The 23,262-nt window shown below is 49.8% G+C and overlaps 2 protein-coding genes across 2 annotated transcripts in view; one reads left to right on the top strand and one right to left on the bottom strand.

Annotated features, from left to right (window-relative positions):
• Nucleotides 1-23,262, bottom strand: part of LOC122382381 (isobutyryl-CoA dehydrogenase, mitochondrial-like) — a 34,352-nt gene that overhangs the window by 10,694 nt on the left and 396 nt on the right. Inside the window, exons 2-3 of the mRNA XM_043367622.1 lie at nt 15,111-15,211; nt 13,342-13,511 (exon numbers count right to left, since the gene is read on the bottom strand). Of these exons, the coding sequence (XP_043223557.1) occupies nt 13,342-13,511; nt 15,111-15,211 (271 nt within the window). The remainder of the gene's footprint in view (nt 1-13,341; nt 13,512-15,110; nt 15,212-23,262) is intronic.
• LOC122382373 lies at nt 157-13,338 on the top strand. Its single transcript, XM_043367611.1, has 3 exons — nt 157-418; nt 9,900-10,636; nt 10,908-13,338. Exons 1-3 carry the CDS (start codon nt 307-309, stop codon nt 11,199-11,201), a joined length of 1,143 nt encoding a protein of 380 aa, XP_043223546.1. The 5' UTR covers nt 157-306; the 3' UTR covers nt 11,202-13,338.

Genomic DNA, 23,262 nt, shown 5'->3' with positions numbered 1-23,262 from the left:
GAGATCACACAATACCATTCAGATGGCATAATGTTTTTGTCCGAGGCCTAGTCCGACAAACACATTATCAAACTATGCATCTCGCTGCTCGAATCGCATGGTCGCCACGGGTCGACACCCTCTGGAAATGGCGGGCAGGTATGACCGCTGCACAGTCTCAAGGGTAGCCTGCAGCCAGCAGGGCCAGTCCCGAGTGCCTGTTTACACGGCAGAGCACCGGGATGCTCCGGCAGAGTGGCAACACCTGACCCCGTCATTGGCAGCGGGACCGTCGGGAAGTGACGAGCGGCCCGGTGCCGTCCCGGGATGGCCGCGGCCTGGCCGTTCAACACTGTGAGAAAATCGCTGCCGTCCAGACGGAATTTATTGGCGCTATGTCTGACCGTGCCGTTGACTCTGCTCGTCGGAAAACTGCCAGGTGAGCCGGCATCTTACTCGCTAATTGGCCCATTATCGGCCCTGGTGCCATGAAACGTCAGTAACCCTCGCCCCGCTGGGGGGCCAATTTGCCCCCCCCCGTGGTTTTTCCTAAATAGCAAGAAAAAGGCGGCGCGCAGCGCCGCCAAATTTTCAGTACCTTCTCGGGCATTAGTTTGACACCTTTTCAAGTCTAAGGCCACCTTAGGTCAGGAGTTATTGAGGTCATACTGAGGTGATGAGGTCATGTTCGAGCAAAAATGAGCAAAAAACATGAAATCTTGAAACGCTCACAAAAGCTACAGTTACCAAACAATTTCAAAGTTCTTTATATGGTCATGTAGACAAAAGGCGGCGCTGCAAAACTGCTATCTCGGATTTTCAAAATTTTTGGATTTTGACCCCCAAAAATTCATTTTTTTTAAGAAAAAAAAACGCAAAAAATCTGATTCCACTTTACTAAACCGACAGCCAAGCACAAAGTGAACAGTCACATATCACGCCACATGGCGCTGCATCCGATTGGTCACCCCTTTGGCGCGAATGCCTCTCATTGGCGGACAGCGATCGGCTGATCGCGCCAGGTCACAGGCCGAGGTCACGTGACGGCGCATCGGCGGGGTTACTACTGGAAGCGATATAACGAACTGAAAAATTACGCCTAGAGAACAAAAGTAATAAAATAGGAAGCCACGGCCTAGGACACCTTCCTTTGTCTAAATTATATCTAACACCTAAATTATCCGTATGCACTGTAAACGGAGCAGTGCCCGCGCACATCAAATAAACCGCCACCAAAGCCGCTACATATTCCGCAACATAAATCGGAAGGGCGAACCGAAATCTCGCCGAAATTGGGGCGCAGCCCGGGCGCACGATACCAATACAAAACGGAGTGGCGTCGACAAAAACCGAACGGTCATGCGCCTCGGACCACGCACATCGATCTTGCCACCGCCAAACCACATCATCGGCCAAATACGGCACAATGGCAGCGCACGCGGCACAGTCTCCGTCCCTGACCGCCGCCACAACCTCGAGAGGCAGCTTAAATAGAGGCCTTACAAAATTAACATAACCCGCCAGACGATGTCGCACCGTCGACGGCCAAGACGGACAGCACTCAGCTACCGCCGTACGAAGGGGTAGCAAAACATCGCGTCGCACCCGCGCCGAACTCTCGCGCAAATTCAGCTCAACCCCCAAAAATACAATGCTCGACACCGGTGACAATATAGATTTCTCAAAATTAATGCATAAGCCCACATCCGTCAAAAACCGAACAATACCACCGAGGGATGCAGAGTCCCGAGCAAGAAACAGAAAATCATCTAAATACACAACGCCGCGAACACCAGGAAAACGCTCCTCCACCAGTTTAACAGTGACACAAGAAAAATGCTGCATCTCAGCAGGCGCATGTTTATAACCCATCGGCAATCTCGTAAACAAATATGTATGATTATCATATAATACCCCAAAGTTACGTTGCGTGCTCGGATATAACGGAATATGGTAAAAGCCATCGCGCAAATCAATCTTAATCGCCCATACAAAACCCTGAGACGATAAATCTAACGGTCTGTCAATAGAAGGCAAATTGCATGGACGGGCCGACAATAGTGGAGTCAAATCAGACAGATCGTAAACCAAACGCGCAACCGACTCAGATTTCGCAACCGGGAAAAGACGGTAGCAAGCCAGCGGGTTCCCCGGCCGCAAAACCCCCGCAGACACAAACGAATGCATCGCCGCGTCCATCAGCGCAGACCGAGGAGTCGCCCGCCAGATCGGCGGCACCACAGAAGGCACTCGTAACTTGAGGCCTCGAGCCAGAACACTGTGTACCCGATGATGGCGCACGTAATAGTCTGGCCTCACTTGCACCGACACCGGCGGCCGCACTCTGGCCCCACTCGACACGCGGCGCCGCCCGTCGCCGGAAAACGGCGACGCCGCCCACGCCGCACCCCGGTCGGCCCGCGCAGACGGAGCCGACCCACCACCACTCTGAGGAGCCGCCCGCTCAAGGAGCCCCAGCAGCGCCCCGAGGGCACAGCCAGCGCCCCCCGCCGCCAGAAACCGCTCCGCCGGCAGCGGCGCCGGCAGCGGCGGCGGCGGCGGCAGCGGCGTCGGCGGCAGCGGCGGCAGCGGCGGCGGCAGCGGCGGCGGCAGCGGCGGCACCAGCAACAACGGCGACGACGGCGGCAGCAGCCCCAGGTCGACGCCGCACGAACCTCCACCAGCAGCGCCATCTGTGGCCGCGGCGCCACACTCCAGCAGGGCAGCCGAGGTACTCTCTCCAGAGGGCTGTTCACGGACCCTGTGTGCGGTCGGACCGCACACAGCCTCCAAGCTCCGCCCACTGCGTCCCTACGTCAGCCTTGCGTCACCGCACACAGCGACCGCTGTGGCCGGTCGGGACTGGCCACAGCGGACCGTCCACCGCACGCAGCCGTGACGTCAGAGCCGCCTACCCATCCCCTACCCCCACGCCTGCTGGACGTACCGCACACACCGCACGCAGCAGTGTGCGGTGCCCGTGAACACCCCTCAGCAGTGGGCAGAGCTGGAGAGTCTGCGGGCGGCAGGAGACCGGAGAGGGGAGCCGAGACCGTCGTCCCCACCGCCCGCAGCGCCGTCCGAATTCTAACGTCGCGACGCGGCCGGCGGCGCGGCGCCCCTGGGCGGCACCATGGATGAAGTAGAACCTGGATCGGCAACTCCTCGATGTTTGTGACCACAAAATTTATTTTGATCAGGGGCAACCCGAGTGATAGACAAAGTCGTTTGATCGAAGGTATTTTCAGGCAGCTGGCAGAAGGCGCCTGGCCTGGCCATGAGAGCTAACAATACGACGTGCTGAGGTAAAATCGGCCAGTCGCGCTCGGTAAACGACCCACCACACCATTCTTTCCAAAACGATACATAGTCTACGGAACCGCTCTGGACCGTTCTTCCGGAACCCGACACTGTTGGCCTATGCCAAACTTAGCCGGGGCTGGTTTAGGCCATGTAACTTGCCGGTCATTTTCGGACTTCGCTGGTATCGGCCGCTGTCTGACTGAGCGGCGGCGGCGGGCTGTCCTTAGCAGGGATCAGTCTGCTCGATAGGTGGCAGCACTTTCGGGCGGTCGCGCAATACAATGGGAATTCCGCGGAGTTGCCGATCCAGGTAGTAGGTAATCCATGGCGGCACTCGCAGGCCGGACGGACGGGACGGCCGCCCACGCCACCTGGAGGCCGGTGCAGAGGCCGGCGGCGGCGGCGGGGGCGGCTGAGGCCGCGCGGCGGCCGGCGGCTGGACGACATCTCGGCTCAGGTGAATACCCAGCCGCTCCATGTCGGACGACCGAGCGTCGCGCACGGCCGCTCCCCAGCCTTCGTGGGCGACAATCAGGAAGAGCCGCACACGGCCCCAGAACCAGTGGGAATGGTCCGGGGGCGGGCCGCCGCCTTCCCCGATGATCAGGAGACCTCTGACCTCCTCCTGCTCGCGGGTGCCGAACGTCGCGGCGGGAACATCGAGCTGTCGGCGGAGCTCCGCCAGCCACAGCTGCCGCTGTGCCCGCGACGGAGAAGTAGGCGCATCTTCTACCACCTCCGGCTCCTCCTCCTTAACGACTGGAGCAGCCGCCTCCGCCCCGACGCCTGCCGCCGTCAAACGGGCGACGACGGCGTCCACCAGCCGGTCAATGTCGACGGCGGCGGCGTCCGGCTCCGTCCCGGCCCCCGACTCGGCCATCGCCGCGCCGGACCGTAGACGGCGCGGCTCCGTCATCCCACCCGGTAATCGATCCCGAGTCCGGAGTGGGCCCAAAAACTGAATCACCAAATCACTTTCACTTCTTCTGTTGGCCCAGCTCGGGCCGTGTATTTGTGACCACACCTGAGTCGAGACTAAACCGACAGCCAAGCACAAAGTGAACAGTCACATATCACGCCACATGGCGCTGCATCCGAATTTCATGCAACATTTTTCCGAATTTCGAAAAAAACCGGAATAAACGTGATAGTCCCTGTGCTCTTCTATATACATACTAAATTTTAGATCGATATCTCTCTTTTTTTTTTGGTCAAGTTATAGCGAAAAAACTATTCAAAATTGATGACGTCAAATTTTTTAAATCAATTTTCAGCAATTTTACACCACGTAGCGCAAAACAAAGTCCACCATTGAACTCCCCGTGACGAGCTGCATCGAATCGATACCCATTTTAAGCAAAAATATCAACTTTAAAATTTGACCTAATTTGACCTGACCTTGACCAGAGCATAATCTAAACTGACCCCAAAGGCTGCCTGACCCACATAATCGCATTTGGCATATAAAATGGACCATAAAACATGCATCACATGATATTTTCATATTGTGACCCTCAGTGACCTGACCTCTGGGGCATTCCACGTCAAGTGAGACAAAAAATGGCCATTTTGAACCTCACCTCCTCCGATTTTTGCGAAACTTTGTGAAACTACTCATCTATATGTGAAAAGAAAGGAGACATGTTTTTGTCAAGATATGACGTCACGTTTCCGAGATACACGTCATCAAACATTGACCTAGGCAAGGCACATTATCATCTTTAACCCTATTCCTGGCGGGCTCCGCCGGGACAAGAAACTGGCGGGGGGGGGGGGCCGATTCGGCCCCCCCCCCTGAGATCTCGAGAACGAAGCAAGATAGCGACAAGCGGTAAACGGCATCGGATACGCATGGACAAGGTCTACAATTTTTACTAAGGTCATTTTCAGGTCAGGTCAAAGATGACGTCACAGGGGTCGAAAAAGTCAAAATGGCGGCGCTAGATATGGAGAGTTTTTCTCGAATAACTTTCGAATTAGTCAAGATAGGAACAAACTAAGGGCATCATCGTGATCCTCTCGTCAATCCGCATCGAATGATATATATGTTGACCTCGAAAGGTCAAGGTCAAAGGTTGACCTCAGGTCACGTGACCTCGAGGTCATCATGTATATCATTCGATGCGTCTTGACGAGCTGAACACAATGAGACCATCCACGCGTCTGTATCTTGTTCCTGTACGGAGTTATTGGCCAAAAACCTTTGGTGACCTTTGATGACGTCACATGACCTCACAGCTGCCCAACAGCAAAACAGACCTCAAGGTAGTGAAGGTTGATCGTATATGAAGTCATGTATGGTATATGGGGCCATTCCGACCCGTTTTAGTGGTAAAAACAGGGAGTTGATTTTTCCCCCATTGACTTATAATGGGGAGGTCGCGAAACTGACCTGACCTTAGGTCACCGATATCAAAATTCCGAGATATACAAATTGCACATACTGGTACCCTAACTAAAGCCTGAAGAGAAGAAATTGATCGGTCAAAAACTCTAGCTCTGGCGTGATTGCAAACTTTTCTGAGGTAGGGTCACCAAACCGCCTCTGGTGACCTGACCTGAGGTCAGATCAACTCAAAATTTTCAGACATGTTGCGTAGAAGCCTTTTAGGAAAAGTCAGAAAATTTGAGCTTCCTAGATCAACGCGTTTGGGAGAAATAACCAAAAAACCTCAGGGGGGGGGGGGCTCCTGAGGCCCCCCCGCCAGGAATAGGGTTAACCCTCGCCGGACCTATTGGTTTTCTACATACGCGCCGGCCGAGGGGGGGGGGGCGGGTACGACCCCCCCTCGCCGTTTCGCCCCTGGTGGAGCTAGCGCGTCGCGGAAAAAACGAGCGTGTGCGCCGTTACGAGACGCAGAGATTGGTACCCGATTTTAAGGTCCTAGGTCAACCGGTGACCTCTGAGGTCAGGTCAAGTGCCCCAGGGTACGGTTCAGTTTTTGGTGAATATTTTCGCAAAAAACGACCGCAGAGCGCCGATTTTGGCAGCATCGTGTTCGCCTCGCTCAGGCGCGTCGAATGATATACTTTTTGTCCGGGTCAGGTCAACTTGGGGTGTTGACCTCAGGTCAAGGTCAGGTCAGCACCCCCAGGTCACGAAGTTGGTCGAAAGAGGTCATGTCGCATATCATTCGATTCGGCAGGCCTTCCTGAGTCCATTGGTGCCTTTTTCGACTCGCTAGCTCAACTTGATCAAGAGTTATTGACGAAAAACTAATTTGACCTTGATGACGTCATAAATGACGTCACGCAAGGTCAACATTGCAAAAGTGACGCATCTAACCTTGCAAGGAGTGCATCAAATCACGATTCTGTGTGCTTGAGATAGTTGGAGATCGTTCCCGGCGCCAGAATAGCAGTTTGAATTTTTCCCCATTGACTTATAATGGTGAGGTCACGAAAATGACCTGACCTCATATGACCTTTAGGAAAAATCCGAGATATACAAGTTGTGGGACTCATAATGGATACTAGATCCTGCAAGTTTCATTTCCCTGTGACATCTCCTCTGGCAGTGAGGGCGTTGCGAAGTTGCGACATCTGAATACCGTGCAGAGGTTCACTTATGACGTCATAGGTCAGTGACCTGACCTGACCCAAAAATGCGGTTGGTGTCAAAAGATCCGGCTTGGATCAAAGGTCAGGTATGCCAAGTTTCAGCTCTCTATCGCCAGCGTGTTCGGAGCAATCGCGAAAAAACCCTATGGGGGGGGGCGGCACCCGCCCCCCCCCTCGGCCGGCGAGGGTTAAAGCGTCATAACCATTGAAGTTTTAGACATATCACCATGAGGCAAAGTGTGAAATGGAGGGAATAGATCAGGCTTTAATTTGAGGATAACAATATTGACATAATTAGCTAATTAATGAACTAAATTAAAATTCAAAAAATAAATTTTGATTTTCTGAAAAATGGGTACCCTTCGATTTTGCTGATTTTTACATATTTCATCCTCCCATACATAAGCTACATCATATAAAAAAATCCAGAATGGGCCGACGTCTACGTAACTGCCTTTTGGACTTCGGAATGTCTGGCACTCGCGAGTTTCGTTTTAGCAACCAAGGAGAGGCGCTACCCGGAGATGCTTCTTTCTGCCCCAAACCAAAGCAAACCTAGCCTGACCTGACGTGACCTGACCTAATCTAACATGCGTAAATATGTACAGCCCTCACGGCAGTTGCCGACTGGCCAAATGCTACTTAGATACGAACATTAGCCCTCACGACATTTGCCGGCTGGCCAGATGCTACTTAAAAAACGAATGCGTGTTTAAACACTTGAGGCTAACCGGCCACGAGCCAGCCACCTTTAGGTTACGAGGTGGGTACACTCGGCACACTAACTACTAAGCCACGGAGATAGCTGGTCATCGCGGAGATGTAAGCCAGTTTTTTTAATGATGCAATTGGGCATTCTCCGGGCAGCGCCTCTCTTTGGTTGCAAAAAGGAAATACGCCTGACTCTCCCAGCGCTAGGGGAGAAAGGCCCGGTTTAGCCAAAAAAGGTATAAAAAACGGAATTTGAATTGTAGGTGGGGCGGTGGGGAACTTTATCGTGTGCCAATTTCATGGCCCTAGATCAATATCTTCAAGATCAAATGAGGTTAATCGTGATGAAATTTGCTATGGTGACTATTTTGCGTTTATACGCCCATAGCTCTATGAGTTACTGGCCGATTTTCCTATTTCTTCCTTTTTACGACATTTGTAGTGTTATGGGAATCTTTAGATAATCTAACCATAAATTTGGCAGTTAGTGGCCTGCTAAGAGTAAGATGTCGCCGGCAAAGGCGCGGGGATCGGCCGACGCGGGAAACGTTTCAGTCACAGATTGTGTTTGCACCCTAATAATTCAATTTTTACCAGTTGGTTTTCGTATTTATATGACCATTAGTTTGCCTGTACATTTTTAAGCCTTCACACAAAATTTGACACTAATCGATCATAATCAGCGGTAAGAAGCGCAGTGCAAAGATGGAACCGTCCGGCGCCGGCACAGTCTACCATTCAGGCGGCAACGGCCGACGCCGGCCGCCGCGCCGCTCCGGCAAGATGTTTGACTTAGCACCGCTATTACTAGAAAAGTTGTGGACCGATTTACCTATTGCTTGCACAGGAGGATTTGCAATTCAATTCTGGACAGATGCTGAAAGTTTGACGTTAATATAATAGTTATGGCGTGAGTTATTGGCGAAAAACAGGTGGGGTTGGCGAAATCCGCCCCTTCCATCGCCCGTGCTACGTTGCATAACTTGTTGCTATATCATCCAAAGTTATCGTTGGCCCACTCTAATTTTCTCAGCACGTATGCCTTACGTGTGGTGGAAGATAATGTCCAAATTTGAGCAAAATCGAAGGGTACCCATTTTTCACAAATTAGATTTTAAGAAATTAATTCAAAATAAAATAAATTCAAAATCACCAAAAAATGTTAAAATTACCAAATTTAACTAGCATAACTCCTCGTGTTCACGTTTCCGTTTGATTGAAATTAATAGCTTCAAAAATGTTGAAGCTATAGATCTTACAAGATTGCAATACACGTCCAATTCTGCTAAAAGAGCAGAAGTTTAGCGGCTTGTATCTCTGTAGCCCGAGGGCATATGACAAAATCCTTAGACCCTCAGAGGTTTCACCCAATAGCCAACAAGTATACCAAGTTTGAACAAAATCGCAGAGGTGGCCGATTTTGGCTGTCCCGGTTGACATGGAATGCCCCCTCTGTGACCTGACCTGGTATCAGTGACCTCAATTAGCAAAATATGTGTTTGACGAACATTTCCCCTTCGATGATTTTTAATGAAATGCATTTTACTCGATTTTACAATGCATTTCTTGAAAGGCCTGTAAACGGTGAAAATTCGACATTTGACCTCACCTGTGACGTCATCGGTTTGACCTAGGTCAATGAAATTGGGTCACAAGGTAGCCCTGTTGGGGCTATCCAACACCGTTTGTCGCTTGTCGCTATGTTGCGTGGTTCTCGAGATCTTAGGGGGAGGGGGCAAATTGCCCCCCCCCCAGCAGGGCGCGTTGCTCGGCAGACCCCAATAGGGCGCGGGGTTAAAGGTCACCTGCAATTTTTGTGGCAATAAATTGTGATAAACAAACGTCACATCCATGCCCGCATATTTGATGAGTTTACTTTGGGCAGGCAATGGGAAAAACTAAAATGCTATACTATCTTTTTCTTTTCAGTCAGATCGTGGCCTTACCGTAATATGAAATTCTTGAGTTGATCATATATTCTACTATATACTTTGATCATATACTCAACTCATTCACTCTCGGACTACGTGGAAAAGCATTTGTCAACATTATCAAACTGTTTTCTGATCAAATACAAACAACAATGATTCCCAATAAATGCACAAAATTCAATTCAGAACTGACTGGCATTTAAAAATATTGAAATTAGCCTCCGCCGGAGTCAAAGCCGAAACGGCATGACTTCATACTCCAATTGCTACCACGAGTTCGGGCAAGTCCGACTCCGAAATCTTGCCCACACCCGTGCGATACCTATTCCGCTCTTTAGCAGGCCTGATCGAATTGACCATAGCCGTCCCGGCCAGAGGACTAATTTCACCGTGTTTCTCCTCTCTGGCTGGCAGGACGTGGCGGTGTCTTGCGGCGGCCGCCGGCGCCCCCTGAGGCCGGCTGTCGCCGCGTATACCGGCTGGGCGCCGTCTCCTACCGACAGGAGGAGGAGTGGCCGGCCGTCGGCGGCTGCGTGGCGCCCCTGCTCACGCCTGCGCTGCTGCGCCGCTGTGTGGAGCAGCGCGCCCGCCGCCGGCGCCGGCCCACCTCGCTGCTCGTGCTGGGCGACTCCCGGATGCGGCTGCTGTACCAGCGGCTGGCAGAGGAGCTCGGCGCGCCCACGCCGCCGGAGACCACCAAACCGGACGGCTCCTGGCAGCGTCACATCCACTGGACGAACTCTCCGGAGCGCTGGTGTCAGCTGTGTCCGTGGAACTGCTGTCCGCGCGCCGCCGCCGCCGCCGGCGTGGCGCTGCGCTTCGAGTGGCGGCCGTTCTGGACAGAGGCCATGGTGTCGGAGCTGGAGGCGGCCGCTGTGAGCTGCGAGCGCGGCCACCGCGACTGTCCCGACCTGGTGCTGGTGAATGGGGCGCTCTGGTACCAGTTGCTGTCGCCGCGCCTGGAGATGGCTGAGCTGATGCGGCAGCAGGTGTCTCGCGCGGCGCCCGCCCTCGCCAGGCTAGCCTCACTGACCCGACTCGTATGGAAACTGGATGAGGAGACCATCAACGACATCGTGACCGACGTGCACAGGTCGGGCCCGGCTGAGGTGCCCACCCTGCACGCCGTCGTCTACGACGCAGCGCGCAAGGTAGGCTCAAATCCTAACGTGACTTTAAAGCTGCATGACGTAGGTACTACGCTCAACACCTTTACCATGAAACATGAATGCAAACCTCCTCTGCTGCTAGAGCTGTCGTCACAAGAAATAATCAGTCGACAGGAGGCGTTCATCATGGCTGCAATATTTTGTGTCGTGAGGGCCGTTCGTTACAAATCGTAAACTCGTCAGTTCGCTGCAATTTGCATTTTGCAGTGCGGTGGACCGGTGTGCTTTTCTGATAGCTGTTGTTGCGCTGCAGATTCCCGGTCTGGTTATCTGGTCTTCAGCACTTCCCGAATCGACCGGATTTACCCGAATCAAGTGTCAGCCGTTGAAGCAATTCGTCCGATCCGGCGTTCTGAACGAGGCGACGTTTCACCACGAGTGCGGGCAGGACGTGGTACACGGCAGCGTAGCCGTCATGACCAAGGCCGTTCAGATGATGTTCACTGATCTGTGCGCTCGGGATTTAGATTTCACAACTCTCGAAGAGGAAACCCAGAACATGTCAGTCATGCCACCGTTCTGTTGTTCAACTCAAATGGATACATGAGTGTGTGCATTAACAAATGTTTGATATTATGTGGCTCGTTGTTTCGTTCGTATAAGTAATAAGACTAAAAAATGTTGCTGTCTTTCACAAGTTTAAACCTGCTCCGGGCCGGTGTTCGGGGCCAATCGCGCCTGGCCGGGGGGGGGGGGGGAGAGGTCCGTTGGACCCACTTGCCGTTCAGCCCCTGATCGAGCTAGAGCTTCGTGGAAAAAAACGAGCGTATTGCCCGTGACGAGTGGAAGCCGGCGATACCTTATTGGATGAACTTAAGTCGTTGGATGAACTTCCAGGTCAGGTCAATAACCCAAAGGTCGGGAAAATTAGGACCAGTCAGAATTGGGTTGGTATGGATTTTTTTTTCGAGGTCCTGATCACAAATTTCAGGTTAGTTTTGATCACCGATGATGTCTTCATGCATTTAGGTCAGATCGAGTCAAGTCAGGTCAGGTCAGGTCAGCCAGTAGGGGTCCTGCCGGGCCGCGTATTCATAATAGGTGCCAACTTCCAACCACCGTCCACCACTGACAGCTTCGTTACATGCTACGAAGACACCAAAACTACTTAGTACATGTTCAAATGGTTTCTTAATTCGAAATCAGCTAAAAAACGAGAATTGAAACATGTAAAGCTAGAAAAGGTGAACCAAGGTCATCACGGGTCAATGACCTGACCTGACCTTCACGTGATCTTGACACCAACCATTATGCATGGGATGGGACCGATATCATTTCACATGTTTGAACGTTTAAAACGACAAAAAGACTACATACGCGCGAATAATGTGGGCCAACATACGCCGAATCGCGAATCCGGCCAAACATGGTCTCGAAAATAGGTCACAGGTCAAAGGTCATTTGGGTGAGGCTCATGAAATTTTCAGGTTATATGTAAAGTTAACTAACTCGAGGGCATTGAAAATCTCGTCGCGATCGGCCGCTTTTTGCGCGAGTTATTCGCGTAAACCGAGGGGGTCCGTTCGACCCCCTATATGTGCGAGGGTTACATTTTTCGAAAAACCGGCGCATAACTTGGGAACCAATAGCGATGCAGCACCGCGGAAAATCAAATTAGAGATAACCCTTTTAACGCTCTTTCTGGAATAGCTCTGAAATTTAACTAGGGCCAACGGTTTAGTCTCCAGAGGAAAAAAAAAACGCGTAAAATATCCGTTTTTACGAAAACAGATTTTCTGAAATAGCTTTAGACTCAATAAAGGTATGCCATTATTTTGCCAGCATCGTGTTCCTCAAGTCTAGAAGCGTCGAACAGACTATAATTTGACCTTGAAAGGTCATTTTGAAAATTTGACCTCAGGTCAAGGCCACGACCTGACCGGAAAAGGCAATGTTGCATACCAGTAAATCCGTATCGTCGACCTGAGCATACCTAAGGTGCTTTTTATCGCTCTGGTATGCCTCTATCAAATGTTATTGCCAAAAAACTGCTGAGGACTTTTCATGAGATGACCTAGGGGACATAAGGAGGGGTCAGAGGCGCTAGTTTCCTATCGAGTGTGTAGATTTTACCTGTATCCCGATGTTTGAGTGTCTACTGTCTAGAACTGCGTTCGTCCAAAAGAGACGCCTTTCAATTTTCTCCCATTTCCTTCTTACGGAGAGGTCGCAAAATTGCCCTTAGGTCACCGATGTCAAAATTCCGAGATAAACATTCTATAGTCACTGTCGCCGTTATCAATCGCTGAAAGTTTCAAGGCGAGCGTTTAGTCGGTGTAGCTTTGACTAGAATTCTAGCTTTTCTGACGTGAGGTCCCTTGACGTGACGTGACCACGGAGCGTCGCCTTTTTTAGATTTATGCGAAAAACCGCAGGGGGCGTCCAAACCACCGGCCCGGCGCGGGCTAATGTGAGAATGTGAGGCAGTTAACTAATCTATCGGCACACAATGTGCGACATCAATAACATTCCCACCTGAATGTTTGTGCTCTAGCTTTCTTTCATAACAAACAATACAATACTACTGCGGTGTGGTGGGAACGCGAGTAAAATCGAGTGCAGCAAACTCAATTGCCGAGATGTCACTTATGTTGTGTGGCTGACACCCCGCATATGGTGAACGTGGTATCATAGATAGCATGATTCATGTTATCTATGGTGGTATCCATAACACCTGAAGCACCCACTTGTGTATGCTGATGTAGGCGGTGGTGGTGACGCAGCCCTGCGACAGCGCCTCGAACACGATGGCTGCGTCCAGACGCGTCAGTCCGGTACCGCCATACTCCTCACGGGCGTAGATGGCCCCGAAGCCGAGCTCGGCGGCCCGACGCATCGTGTCCACCGGAAATATCTCCTGATGGAGGAGCGTGGGGAGCGCTGTCAACAGGGAAACTAAGGTAGAGGCCAGGGGACAGAGATGAGATAACAGGTATCGGGGAAAATGGAAGAGGAAAAAGGGGTAGAGGTGGATAAGGGTAATAGGCAGTACGGGCACGAGAGTGACTAACAAGTCAGTGTTATTCTTGTCAGCCACTCCCACATACATTCCTTCAAAATATATTAGCTTTGGCACCCAAATAACTACCTGTAAGTTGGATCACTTTCTGCATTGTCATTTTTTTTTTTGCATTACAAGTGGCTAACACTTCAACTCTTTATCCCGTCTACTGTAATAACAGAAGCAAAATAGAAGTTTGTTTTGCAGATCATATTAAACCGCGCCCAATTGGGGTCCGTTTATAACGCGACCTGGTGGGGGGGGGGGGCTATTTTCCCCCTCCCCTCGTATCTCCGAAACTACTGGACGGATCTGCAAAATTCAAATGGCGTTCGAAAGCCCTATCAAATTTGTCGGAGGAAATCCAATTTCATTGACCTCGAGGTCACCGATGACGACACAGGTCAGGTCAAAGATAAAATGTTTTGCCGGTCACGGCCCACGGGTCTTCTAGGGAATGCGCTATAACATCGAATAAAACGCATTTTATCGAATATTAGCGATAGGGCGTCAGTAACCTAGTGCATATGTTGCTATTAGAGGTCACTGATAATACCAGGTCAGGTCACCAAGGGTCAGCACGTGAACCCAATTTTACTAGGGCTGTGTGATGCATGTTTCATGGCCAACTTTTCATTTCAAACTCAATGGTGTTGGTTATAAGACCATCAGGAACGATTTAGGTCACTTCCTGGTGGAGGTCAGGTCAAGGTCAGGTCAAAAAGGTCAAATTTCAAAGTTGATATTTTTTGCATAAAATGATTATCGATTCGATGCAGCTCGTCACAGCGAGTCTAATGGTGGTCTTTGTTTTGCGCTACGTGGTCGACTAGCATTGCTAAAAATTGATTTTTAAAATTTTACGTCATCAATTTTGAACAGTTTTTTTTTGCTATAGCTTGGCCAAAAAAGAGGTATCGATGTAAACTTTGGTATAAATAGAAGTCGGTTATGGCTATAACATATATTCCGCTTTTATTTCGAAAATCAAAAAAACTTTTTGGATTTTTTTGGCAACTCTATTCATTTTTTTAGGGGTCAAAATTCGAAAAATTCAAAATTCCGAGATAGCAGTTTTGTAGCCCTGCTAATTCCACACCTTTTATGTCTTAAACGTTTTTCTGTATCTTCAAAGCTATAGGCCTGACAGGCGACAGCTCTTCCCACGAAACCCTTTTTTGGGTCGAAAACGGCAGAACCTATCAAAGCCTTTAGAAAATTTTGGTCACAATGTGTAAAATTGATGCCCGAGGGGGTACTGAAAGTTTGGTGACGATCGGCGCAGCGGTTCTGGAGACATCGAAAAGTTTGGGGGGGAGGGGACAAAAATAGCCCCACCCCCACCAGGGCATGGGTTAAGGCAGAATTTAACAAAACATGTGGTAAATTTCACAATTCTGTTATAATATTTATGACACATATAAATCATTTATACAACCACACAGATCTGCTTACCTGCTGATCCCATTCCGCCATTTTTGGTGCCATTTCATTTTTGGCAAAATCAAATGCCACCTTCTGAATTTGTTGTTGCTCTTCTGTCAGACCTGATGATGCTGAAAACAGAATATGACATTAAAAACAGTCGTACAAATTAAGAGAAGGCAAGGACATCAAACTCCTGTGGATACCAGGACATATCGGTATCCCAGTCAATGGAGCGGCCGATAAACTTGCCAAAGACGCCCTAAATCTTCCACCCAGGAATCATCTTGCTCTTCCTCTTCCTGATTTTTTTCAATTTTCTCTTTCAATCCTTCCAGGATTATTGATTTTATGAATGGGAAGCTCAACCTCAATGTGCGACTTCGTCTTTTAATGGGTCCTCCCGTCGGCGATATGAATAAATAAATAAATAAATAAGTAAACCTTATCCGTATCTTTTCAACATCAAGCCCAAATCAAGCCGACCCTCGGCCACTTTTATTCTTCGAGCCAAGACTCGAGGATAAAAGAAAGAGTCCTCGCCAGGTTGTCGCTTGGACATACACATCTTACACACCGGTTTCTAATTCTCCGAGCACCCCACCAACATACCCATACTGCACTCCACACACTTGTTACACCATACAACACATACTACTACAATGCCCACCAGGGGTGTAATTTTATATCTCTTTGTGGGGGCAGATGCACCCACAATCCTGAAATATGCCCCCAAAATGATGAAAATGCACCCACAAGTCTTCTTTTACAAGCGCCCTTTCGAGAGCACGTCACCCTTCGCATGCTCTAGCGGCGTCCTCCTGACCGTCTCGCGTTCCTGGATAATATAACGTTTTTAGTCACTCAGCGCTATTCTGGGAGAATGGCGCCCTTTTGACAGTACTGCGCCGTTCCCATGGTCCAACGGCGCCCTCCTGACCATCTCGCGCCCTTATGTCTGTGTTCACTTTGCATCCCTCGACTGTTCGACGCCATTCTGGCCTCTCAGCGCCCCTGGACCATGCAACGTGTTTAATCGCTTGACGCCCCGCTGGAAGAATGGCGCCCCTTGTCATGGTCTCACGGCGCCCTCGTAACCTTCTCGCGCCCCTATGTCCCCGCCAGCTTAGCACTACCTACTGACTGTTCGGCACCCTTCTGGCCTCTCAGCGCCCCTGGACCATATAGCGTTTTCAATCATTCGGCGCCCTTCTAGGAGAATGGCGCCCTTATCATGGTCTCACGGCGCCCTCGCAACCGTCTGGCGCCCCCATGTCCCTACCGACTTCGCATTACTGACTGTACGGCGCCGTTCTGACCTCTCTGCGCCCCTGGATCATATAACATTTTTAATCACCTAGCGCCTTTCTGGGAGAATGGCGCCCTTGTCATGGTCTCACGGCGCCCTCGTAACCTTCTGGCGCCCCTACGTCCCGTAACCTTCTGGCGCCCCTACGTCCCGTAAGCGGCCTGTCGCCCCTACAGCTGGACAGTGGACACTCACAATCATTTTAGGAAAATTACACCCCTGATGCCCACACCTCCACCATCACCGGCGACACGTAACTCAATACATTGCTTCACATGGCCTCAACCTGGATCTCCCCACTCTCTTGGGATATGACCATCCACTTCTCCTCGAAAAACTCTTCACATTCCTCAAGCACACGCAACTTCTCCACGAACATTAACCCCCGGCCTGGCCCAACTAGTGCCAGAAACTTTCTCCTCTCAGACATTCTTCTTCGCTATTTTCTCTCCGCTGCTCCTCAGTTCATTTCTTCGTTGATTGTACGTGCTAATGATTGATTTTCCATTCTTGCTGTTGATGTTGTTCTCGTGATTTTTTTTTGTGATTCTCGTTCGATGTTGTTCCCCCAACGCTTCTCATTCGCACTAATTGCTCCGTTGAATCGTCGATCTCGCCTAATCACCTGTGATTTACACGCGCGTTAACGGTGGCGGCGGCGCGGCACCGCGAACACTTAGGTGACTCCATATTGCGCGCTCCGATCAGGTCGATTGGGCCGAGATCGTTGAGCGTCAACACCGACTGGGGGCTTGGCTTTTCCTGCCTGGCCTCCGGGTGCCCTTTCCCGCGCGGAGTCACCTCCCTGTCCCTCTTCTTATCCCTCCTTGCATAGACGGTCTCCATATTGCGCGCTCCGGTAAAGGCCCCGTGCCAACAACCGTCGCAGCACCAACACCGACTGGGGGCTGAAGCGTTTACTGCTAGGCGACCCCGGGTGTCCCTCCCCGCGCGGAACCGTCTCCCATCTCCCTCTTCGTCACCCTCCTACACATTAGCTTAAACGATACAGGGTTTTTTTCCTGCGCTATTTTGGCTTCAGCGCGGGGTTTTCCCTTTGCAATAGGTGCCGGGTTTTTCAGGTCTTAGAACTTTTCCCTGGCTATTACACCCCACAACCGAACACTGACACCTTACACAAACATTACTGTGTGTATGAATGTTAATAAATAGGGTGAAGTCGTATAAGAGTACGCACTTAGTGGATTTCTTGCTCTCATTTGTTTAATATTTGAAAGAAATAAATCGCAAATAGGGAATATTAAAGTTCATTGAATTAGCTATCAACCCATGGGGCAACGATCCTTCAGCGTAAATGGAAGTGGTCTAAAACTGACATTTTCCGAACCGCTGCAGTTGCGTACTCTTACCATATGGGGTGTGTAAGAGTACGCACGCCAGGCGGGTGGAGTACGCAAGCATATGAACACACACCTATGCAGCTTGTACTGTCCAAATGCTTAACTTCAAACTCAGAAGGCATTTAAGTTAACCCGCGCCCTGCTGGGGGGGGTGTTTGAACACCCCCCCCTTGTGGTTTTTCGCGAATATCTCAAAAACGGCGGCGCGGAGCGCCGCCGTTTTTGGTACACCTTATCATACATCAATTCTACACATGTTGTGAAAATTTCACACCAAGGTCATTCAAGGTCAGGTCACCAGGTCACTTGAAGTGACCTCACCTCATAAAAAGCTTCAATGTCTGTCATAGCTACACCGAGTGACCGATCGCTTTGAAACTTTCAGCGATTGCTAAGAGCAATAGCATGTACAAAATGTATATCTCAGAATTTTGATATCGATGACCTAAGGTCAGGTCAATTTTGCGACCTCCCCATTATAAATAAGTCAATGGGAGAAAATTGAAATGCGCCTCTTTTGGACGAAAGACATTATAAACACTCCCAAACACCGAATTACAAGTGGTTTAGACACACAGAACATGAAAATGGTGTCCGTGACCCTTGTTTATGCCCTGAGGTCATCTTAGGTCACGAATGGTATCTAACAGTTTTTCGCAAATAACTTTTGATAGAGGCATGCTAGAGCGATGAAAACGCCTTAGATGTGTTCAGCTCGACGATACGGATCGACTGATATGCAACATGACCCTTTCCGGTCAGGTCATGACCTTGACCTGAGGTCAAATTTTCAAGTTGACCTTCCAAGGTCAAGTTATAGTTCATTCGATGCGTCTTGACGAGAGGAACACGATGCCGGTAAAAGTAAGCGCGTACAAGGCTTGGGTCAAAAGTTATTGCAGAAAAACTGTTTCCGAAAAAATCGGCTATTTTTGCAGTTTTTGCCCCCTGCAGGCAAAACCGTTGACGTTAGGTCGAATCTGAGAGGATTACTCAGAAAGGGCGTTAATAGGGCTATCGAATGCGCTTTTCCGCGGCGCTGTAGCTCTATTGGTTCCCTAGTTATGCGTTGGCTTCTTGGAAATTTTCGACATTCGACCTGGAAATCGGCGAAATTTTGCCTTCAATGACCTCTGGTGACCTGACCTTTGACCTGACCAAAAAATTGACCGAAGTGATTTCGTCATTATTTTTGACGCTCTTTCGAACGCCGCCTTCCGCGTATCGCTACGTGGCCCAGGAGCCGAGTTACAAGGGGGGGTGTTCAAACACCCCCCCCCCCCCCAGCAGGGCGTGGAAATCCAGGACCCCCAGCCGGGCGCGGGTTAATTCTAGTATCCAAAAAGAAAAACCTAAAATACATCTTTCAAGTCTATAAATCAGGAAATAATAATGTCGTGTGTTTCTTAAAAAAATGTACAATCAAAAGGGAGAATAACTCGTATTTGGAAGAATTTCGGGTACGCGTCTGCATCACAGTGCTCCATTGATGATATACCTACAAAACAAACGTCATTGAGCGATAGATTAATTATTTCATATTTCTGTATATTCGATTTAATGTATAATTCTGCGTACTCTTACCCTCCTGAACAGTGCGTCCTCTTACCGTACATGCAATTCGCGTACAAAACAACCCCGAAACGTTGTGCAAAACTTCGCAAACAATATTGCACTGCACAGTATTTCCCCAGATAGCCTCACAAGTTTCCCACAACAATCACGGAAATGTACCTTATCTCAACTGCCAAGTATCAAAATTATTGTACCATATCATAATAATATCATAACGCTCGAAATTAATATTCATCGCCTTAAACTCAACAGCGTCGCCGCTCAACGCCCACGTTCCGTTGGTGACAAGCACGCACTGGCGGCTTCATGTCACTTCATGAACTCGACAAACCCGCGTTGCTAAGCAACCGAAACAGCTGATGCGTACTCTTATCGCCCGCGTACTCTTACCCGCCCTACCCTACAAGAGCCAATGTTGTGTTTTCGGTTCCAGCGCCTTCTTTCGGTACTTCAGCAACAAGTAAGTACTCCGTTAGCTTTGCCACACCTAAGATAGGCTCCCACGTTATTTGCTCCCGGGTTAACGTCAACTGGTTTGACGTAACTTTTGCATCCCGGCCAAAATTGCCGGTTTAACTGTCCCACCGCTCGAGACTGGCGCTAGGCTGGCCGAGCAAGTTGAAAGTTCAAATACTCCCAATTAATACACCACCACTCCCTTAAAATTAACCCTCGCCGGACCTATTGGTTTTCTACATACGCGCCGGCCGAGGGGGGGGGGGGGCGGGTACGACCCCCCCCCCCTCGCCGTTTCGCCCCTGGTGGAGCTAGCGCGTCGCGGAAAAAACGAGCGTGTGCGCCGTTACGAGACGCAGAGATTGGTACCCGATTTTAAGGTCCTAGGTCAACCGGTGACCTCTGAGGTCAGGTCAAGTGCCCCAAGGTACGGTTCAGTTTTTGTTGAATAACTTCGCAAAAAACGGCCGCAGAGCGCCGATTTTGGCAGCATCGTGTTCGTCTCGCTCAGGCGCGTCGAATGATGTACTTTTTGTCCGGGTCAGGTCAACTTGGGGTGTTGACCTCAGGTCAAGGTCAGGTCAGCACCCTCAGGTCACGAAGTTGGTCGAAAGAGGTCATGTCGCATATCATTCGATTCGGCAGGTCTTCCTGAGTCCATTGGTGGCTTTCCCAACTCGCTAGCTCAATTTGATCAAGAGTTATTGACGAAAAACTAATATGACCTTGATGACGTCATAAATGACGTCACGCAAGGTCAACATTGCAAAAGTGACGCATCTAACCTTGCAAGGAGTGCATCAAATCACGATTCTGTGTGCTTGAGATAGTTGGAGATCGTTCCCGGCGCCAGAATAGCAGTTTGAATTTTTCCCCATTGACTTATAATGGTGAGGTCACGAAAATGACCTGACCTCATATGACCTTTAGGAAAAATCCGAGATATACAAGTTGTGGGACTCATAATGGATACTAGATCCTGCAAGTTTCATTTCCCTGTGACATCTCCTCTGGCAGTGAGGGCGTTGCGAAGTTGCGACATCTGAAGACCGTGCAGAGGTTCACTTATGACGTCATAGGTCAGTGACCTGACCTGACCCAGAAATGCGGTTGGTGTCAAAAGATCCGGCTTGGATCAAAGGTCAGGTATGCCAAGTTTCAGCTCTCTATCGCCAGCGTGTTCGGAGCTATCGCGAAAAAACCCTATGGGGGGGCGGCACCCGCCCCCCCCCCCTCGGCCGGCGAGGGTTAACCTCCAGGGAAACAAGAATGGGACTCAATGCTATTGTAAGTGCTTAGTAGCTTTTTTTTTGGGGGGGGGTATTTGGTGGTGATTTTTGAAATATTTGCTTTGTTTGCTTTGATGTCATCTGCATTTTTATAAATTTAGCTCGAATGTTTGAATGGACAGATTGACAGGAGCCGGAGCCCACGCTAAGCAGAGCTTGTTGCGTAGACCCCAACCCCTACCGTCCGATCGCGCAATTCCGGGTATCGGGAGAATTTAGATGCCAAAGTTTAACGTGCCCTTCAAATCCGGACACGGCCTGCCCCACTCAACTGACTTCAACTGGCTGCGGCTGCTCCCACCAACCGCAGACCATCCCCGTCAGGAGTCTCAAATATCGAGCGCCGGAGCGTCTCGAACCCGGGCTTTCACTACCCGGAGTCCAATGCTCTACCAACTGAGCTACGGGACAGGCAAATTAACACAATATATCTGATGTGAATAAACACAATAAATTGCTTGATGCTCACCAGGTAAATGCTTACCAAGTAGATGGGTAAGGGGCAAAGGGGGCAGGATGCTCATAGGATTCTGCCTCTGCTTGAGGTCTCAAGTCATTGGATTCCATGTAACAGTTGTATTATGGCCGTCTCATCCCTATCTCCATATCATGTTGGGGTATGCCCAGTTACTTACATCATGGAATAGGAGTCCACTAAAAGGGCAGTTGCTCCAAATCATCAGACTAGTGGTCCTTTGTTGGAAAACACACTTACCAGGGATTTGTAATGGAATAAAGGGCAGAAAATTAGTGATAACCTAAGACTCTCATTACAGTTGCATAGTGTCAAAGTGAAGAAAATGGGGCTATAACTACCTGTTGCACCCTGTAAAAAACGGAAAAATCCACAAAATAAAAACATGTAAGAAATAAAACATTCTTGGAAGCTTGATAAGTGACAGCACACATTGAAACTTACATCACTTGTCCTCAAAACATGTATCAGTATGAGTTTAGTTTCACTAGACCACACGTTGAGTTGGGTAGTTGGGTACTACCGATCCCTGAGGTTAGGTTATTACGAGCGAGCGAGCGAGCGAGCGCAGCGAGCGAAGCGAAGTCTTTTCAATATAACGGAAAAATCTCAGTATGAGCGGCCCGGCCCGGCCCGGTCCGGCCTGTAACGCTTTTGAGAGGCTTATATCTCAGCAACCGCTGGACCGATTGGCCTGCGGTCTTTTTTGCTGAGTAGCCCCATCCCTTCTACCCCATAATTGACTACTTTGGATACATCTCAGTGACCGTCGTGGCACGTGCCACGTGAAAAGTCAAGGGTGTTCAAGCTGTTTGGCAAAAGTAGTAATTTTGAAAGGCTCATAGTCATATCTCAGCAGCTGCTTGGGCGATTGTCTTGCGGTAATTTGTGTAGGGTAGCTGCATCCCTTCTACCAAAGGTTGGATCTCTTGAATCTTGATCTATGTGGATTGTGGGTGACCCCTACTGTACGTGCAAAATGCAAAAAGAAGAGGTGCCAAATTTGTTCCCATTTCAATAACTCGGTAATTACTGGGGCTATTTCGCTGTAACTTGGTGTACAGGTAGGCACCCACCAGGCAATGCATTCCCATGTGTTGCAGTTAGGGTGCTACTGCACGTGCACACGTGCAGGGGGCGCTTCCAGATCTCGAGAACGGCTGGGCCGGTTGCACTCAAATTTGGTACACGGTTGGGAACTGGTTAGTAGGGTGCCAATTGCCATACAAAAGTCAGTTTGGACCCCGTTTGCATGTGCGCACGTGCAGAATGCCGCTTCCAGATCTCAGGAACGGCTGGGCCGATTGCATTTAAGTTTGGCACACCGCTAGCGACCGGCTAGAAGGGTGCTTTGCACAAGCCCGTTGGAAGTACCCTCTCACCTTTCTGCACGTGCAGGGCTCACTATCTCGCTTGCTCGTTCTATGCCCAAAAGGCGTTTTACTGGTTGGGTAAAAATTTCCTTAAGGCTTATTGTTATTTAAACTTTGTGAGAGCCTAAAGTTAAAGTTTGGCCAATATCTATAGGATTGCATAACAGTTGCTGAACCATTCATACAGGTGACATTACCATAACTCCTTGCTGGGAGTTGGGACGGGGGGGGCGGGGGATGGGGGGCATGAGTATATCTCATGAAAGGGGGCTTGCAATAGAATAATCACAAATATAAGACAACTTGCCATTTATTTGGATAAATAAGTAGGGATGTACCAAAGT

This window comes from Amphibalanus amphitrite, unplaced genomic scaffold (assembly GCF_019059575.1).
Source record: "Amphibalanus amphitrite isolate SeventyFive unplaced genomic scaffold, NRLGWU_Aamphi_draft 000011F_arrow, whole genome shotgun sequence".
In the NCBI taxonomy this organism is placed as follows: Eukaryota; Metazoa; Arthropoda; class Thecostraca; order Balanomorpha; family Balanidae; genus Amphibalanus; species Amphibalanus amphitrite.
The sequence above is the reverse complement of the archived record's forward strand: the minus strand, read 5'-3'. Positions and strand labels throughout refer to the sequence as shown.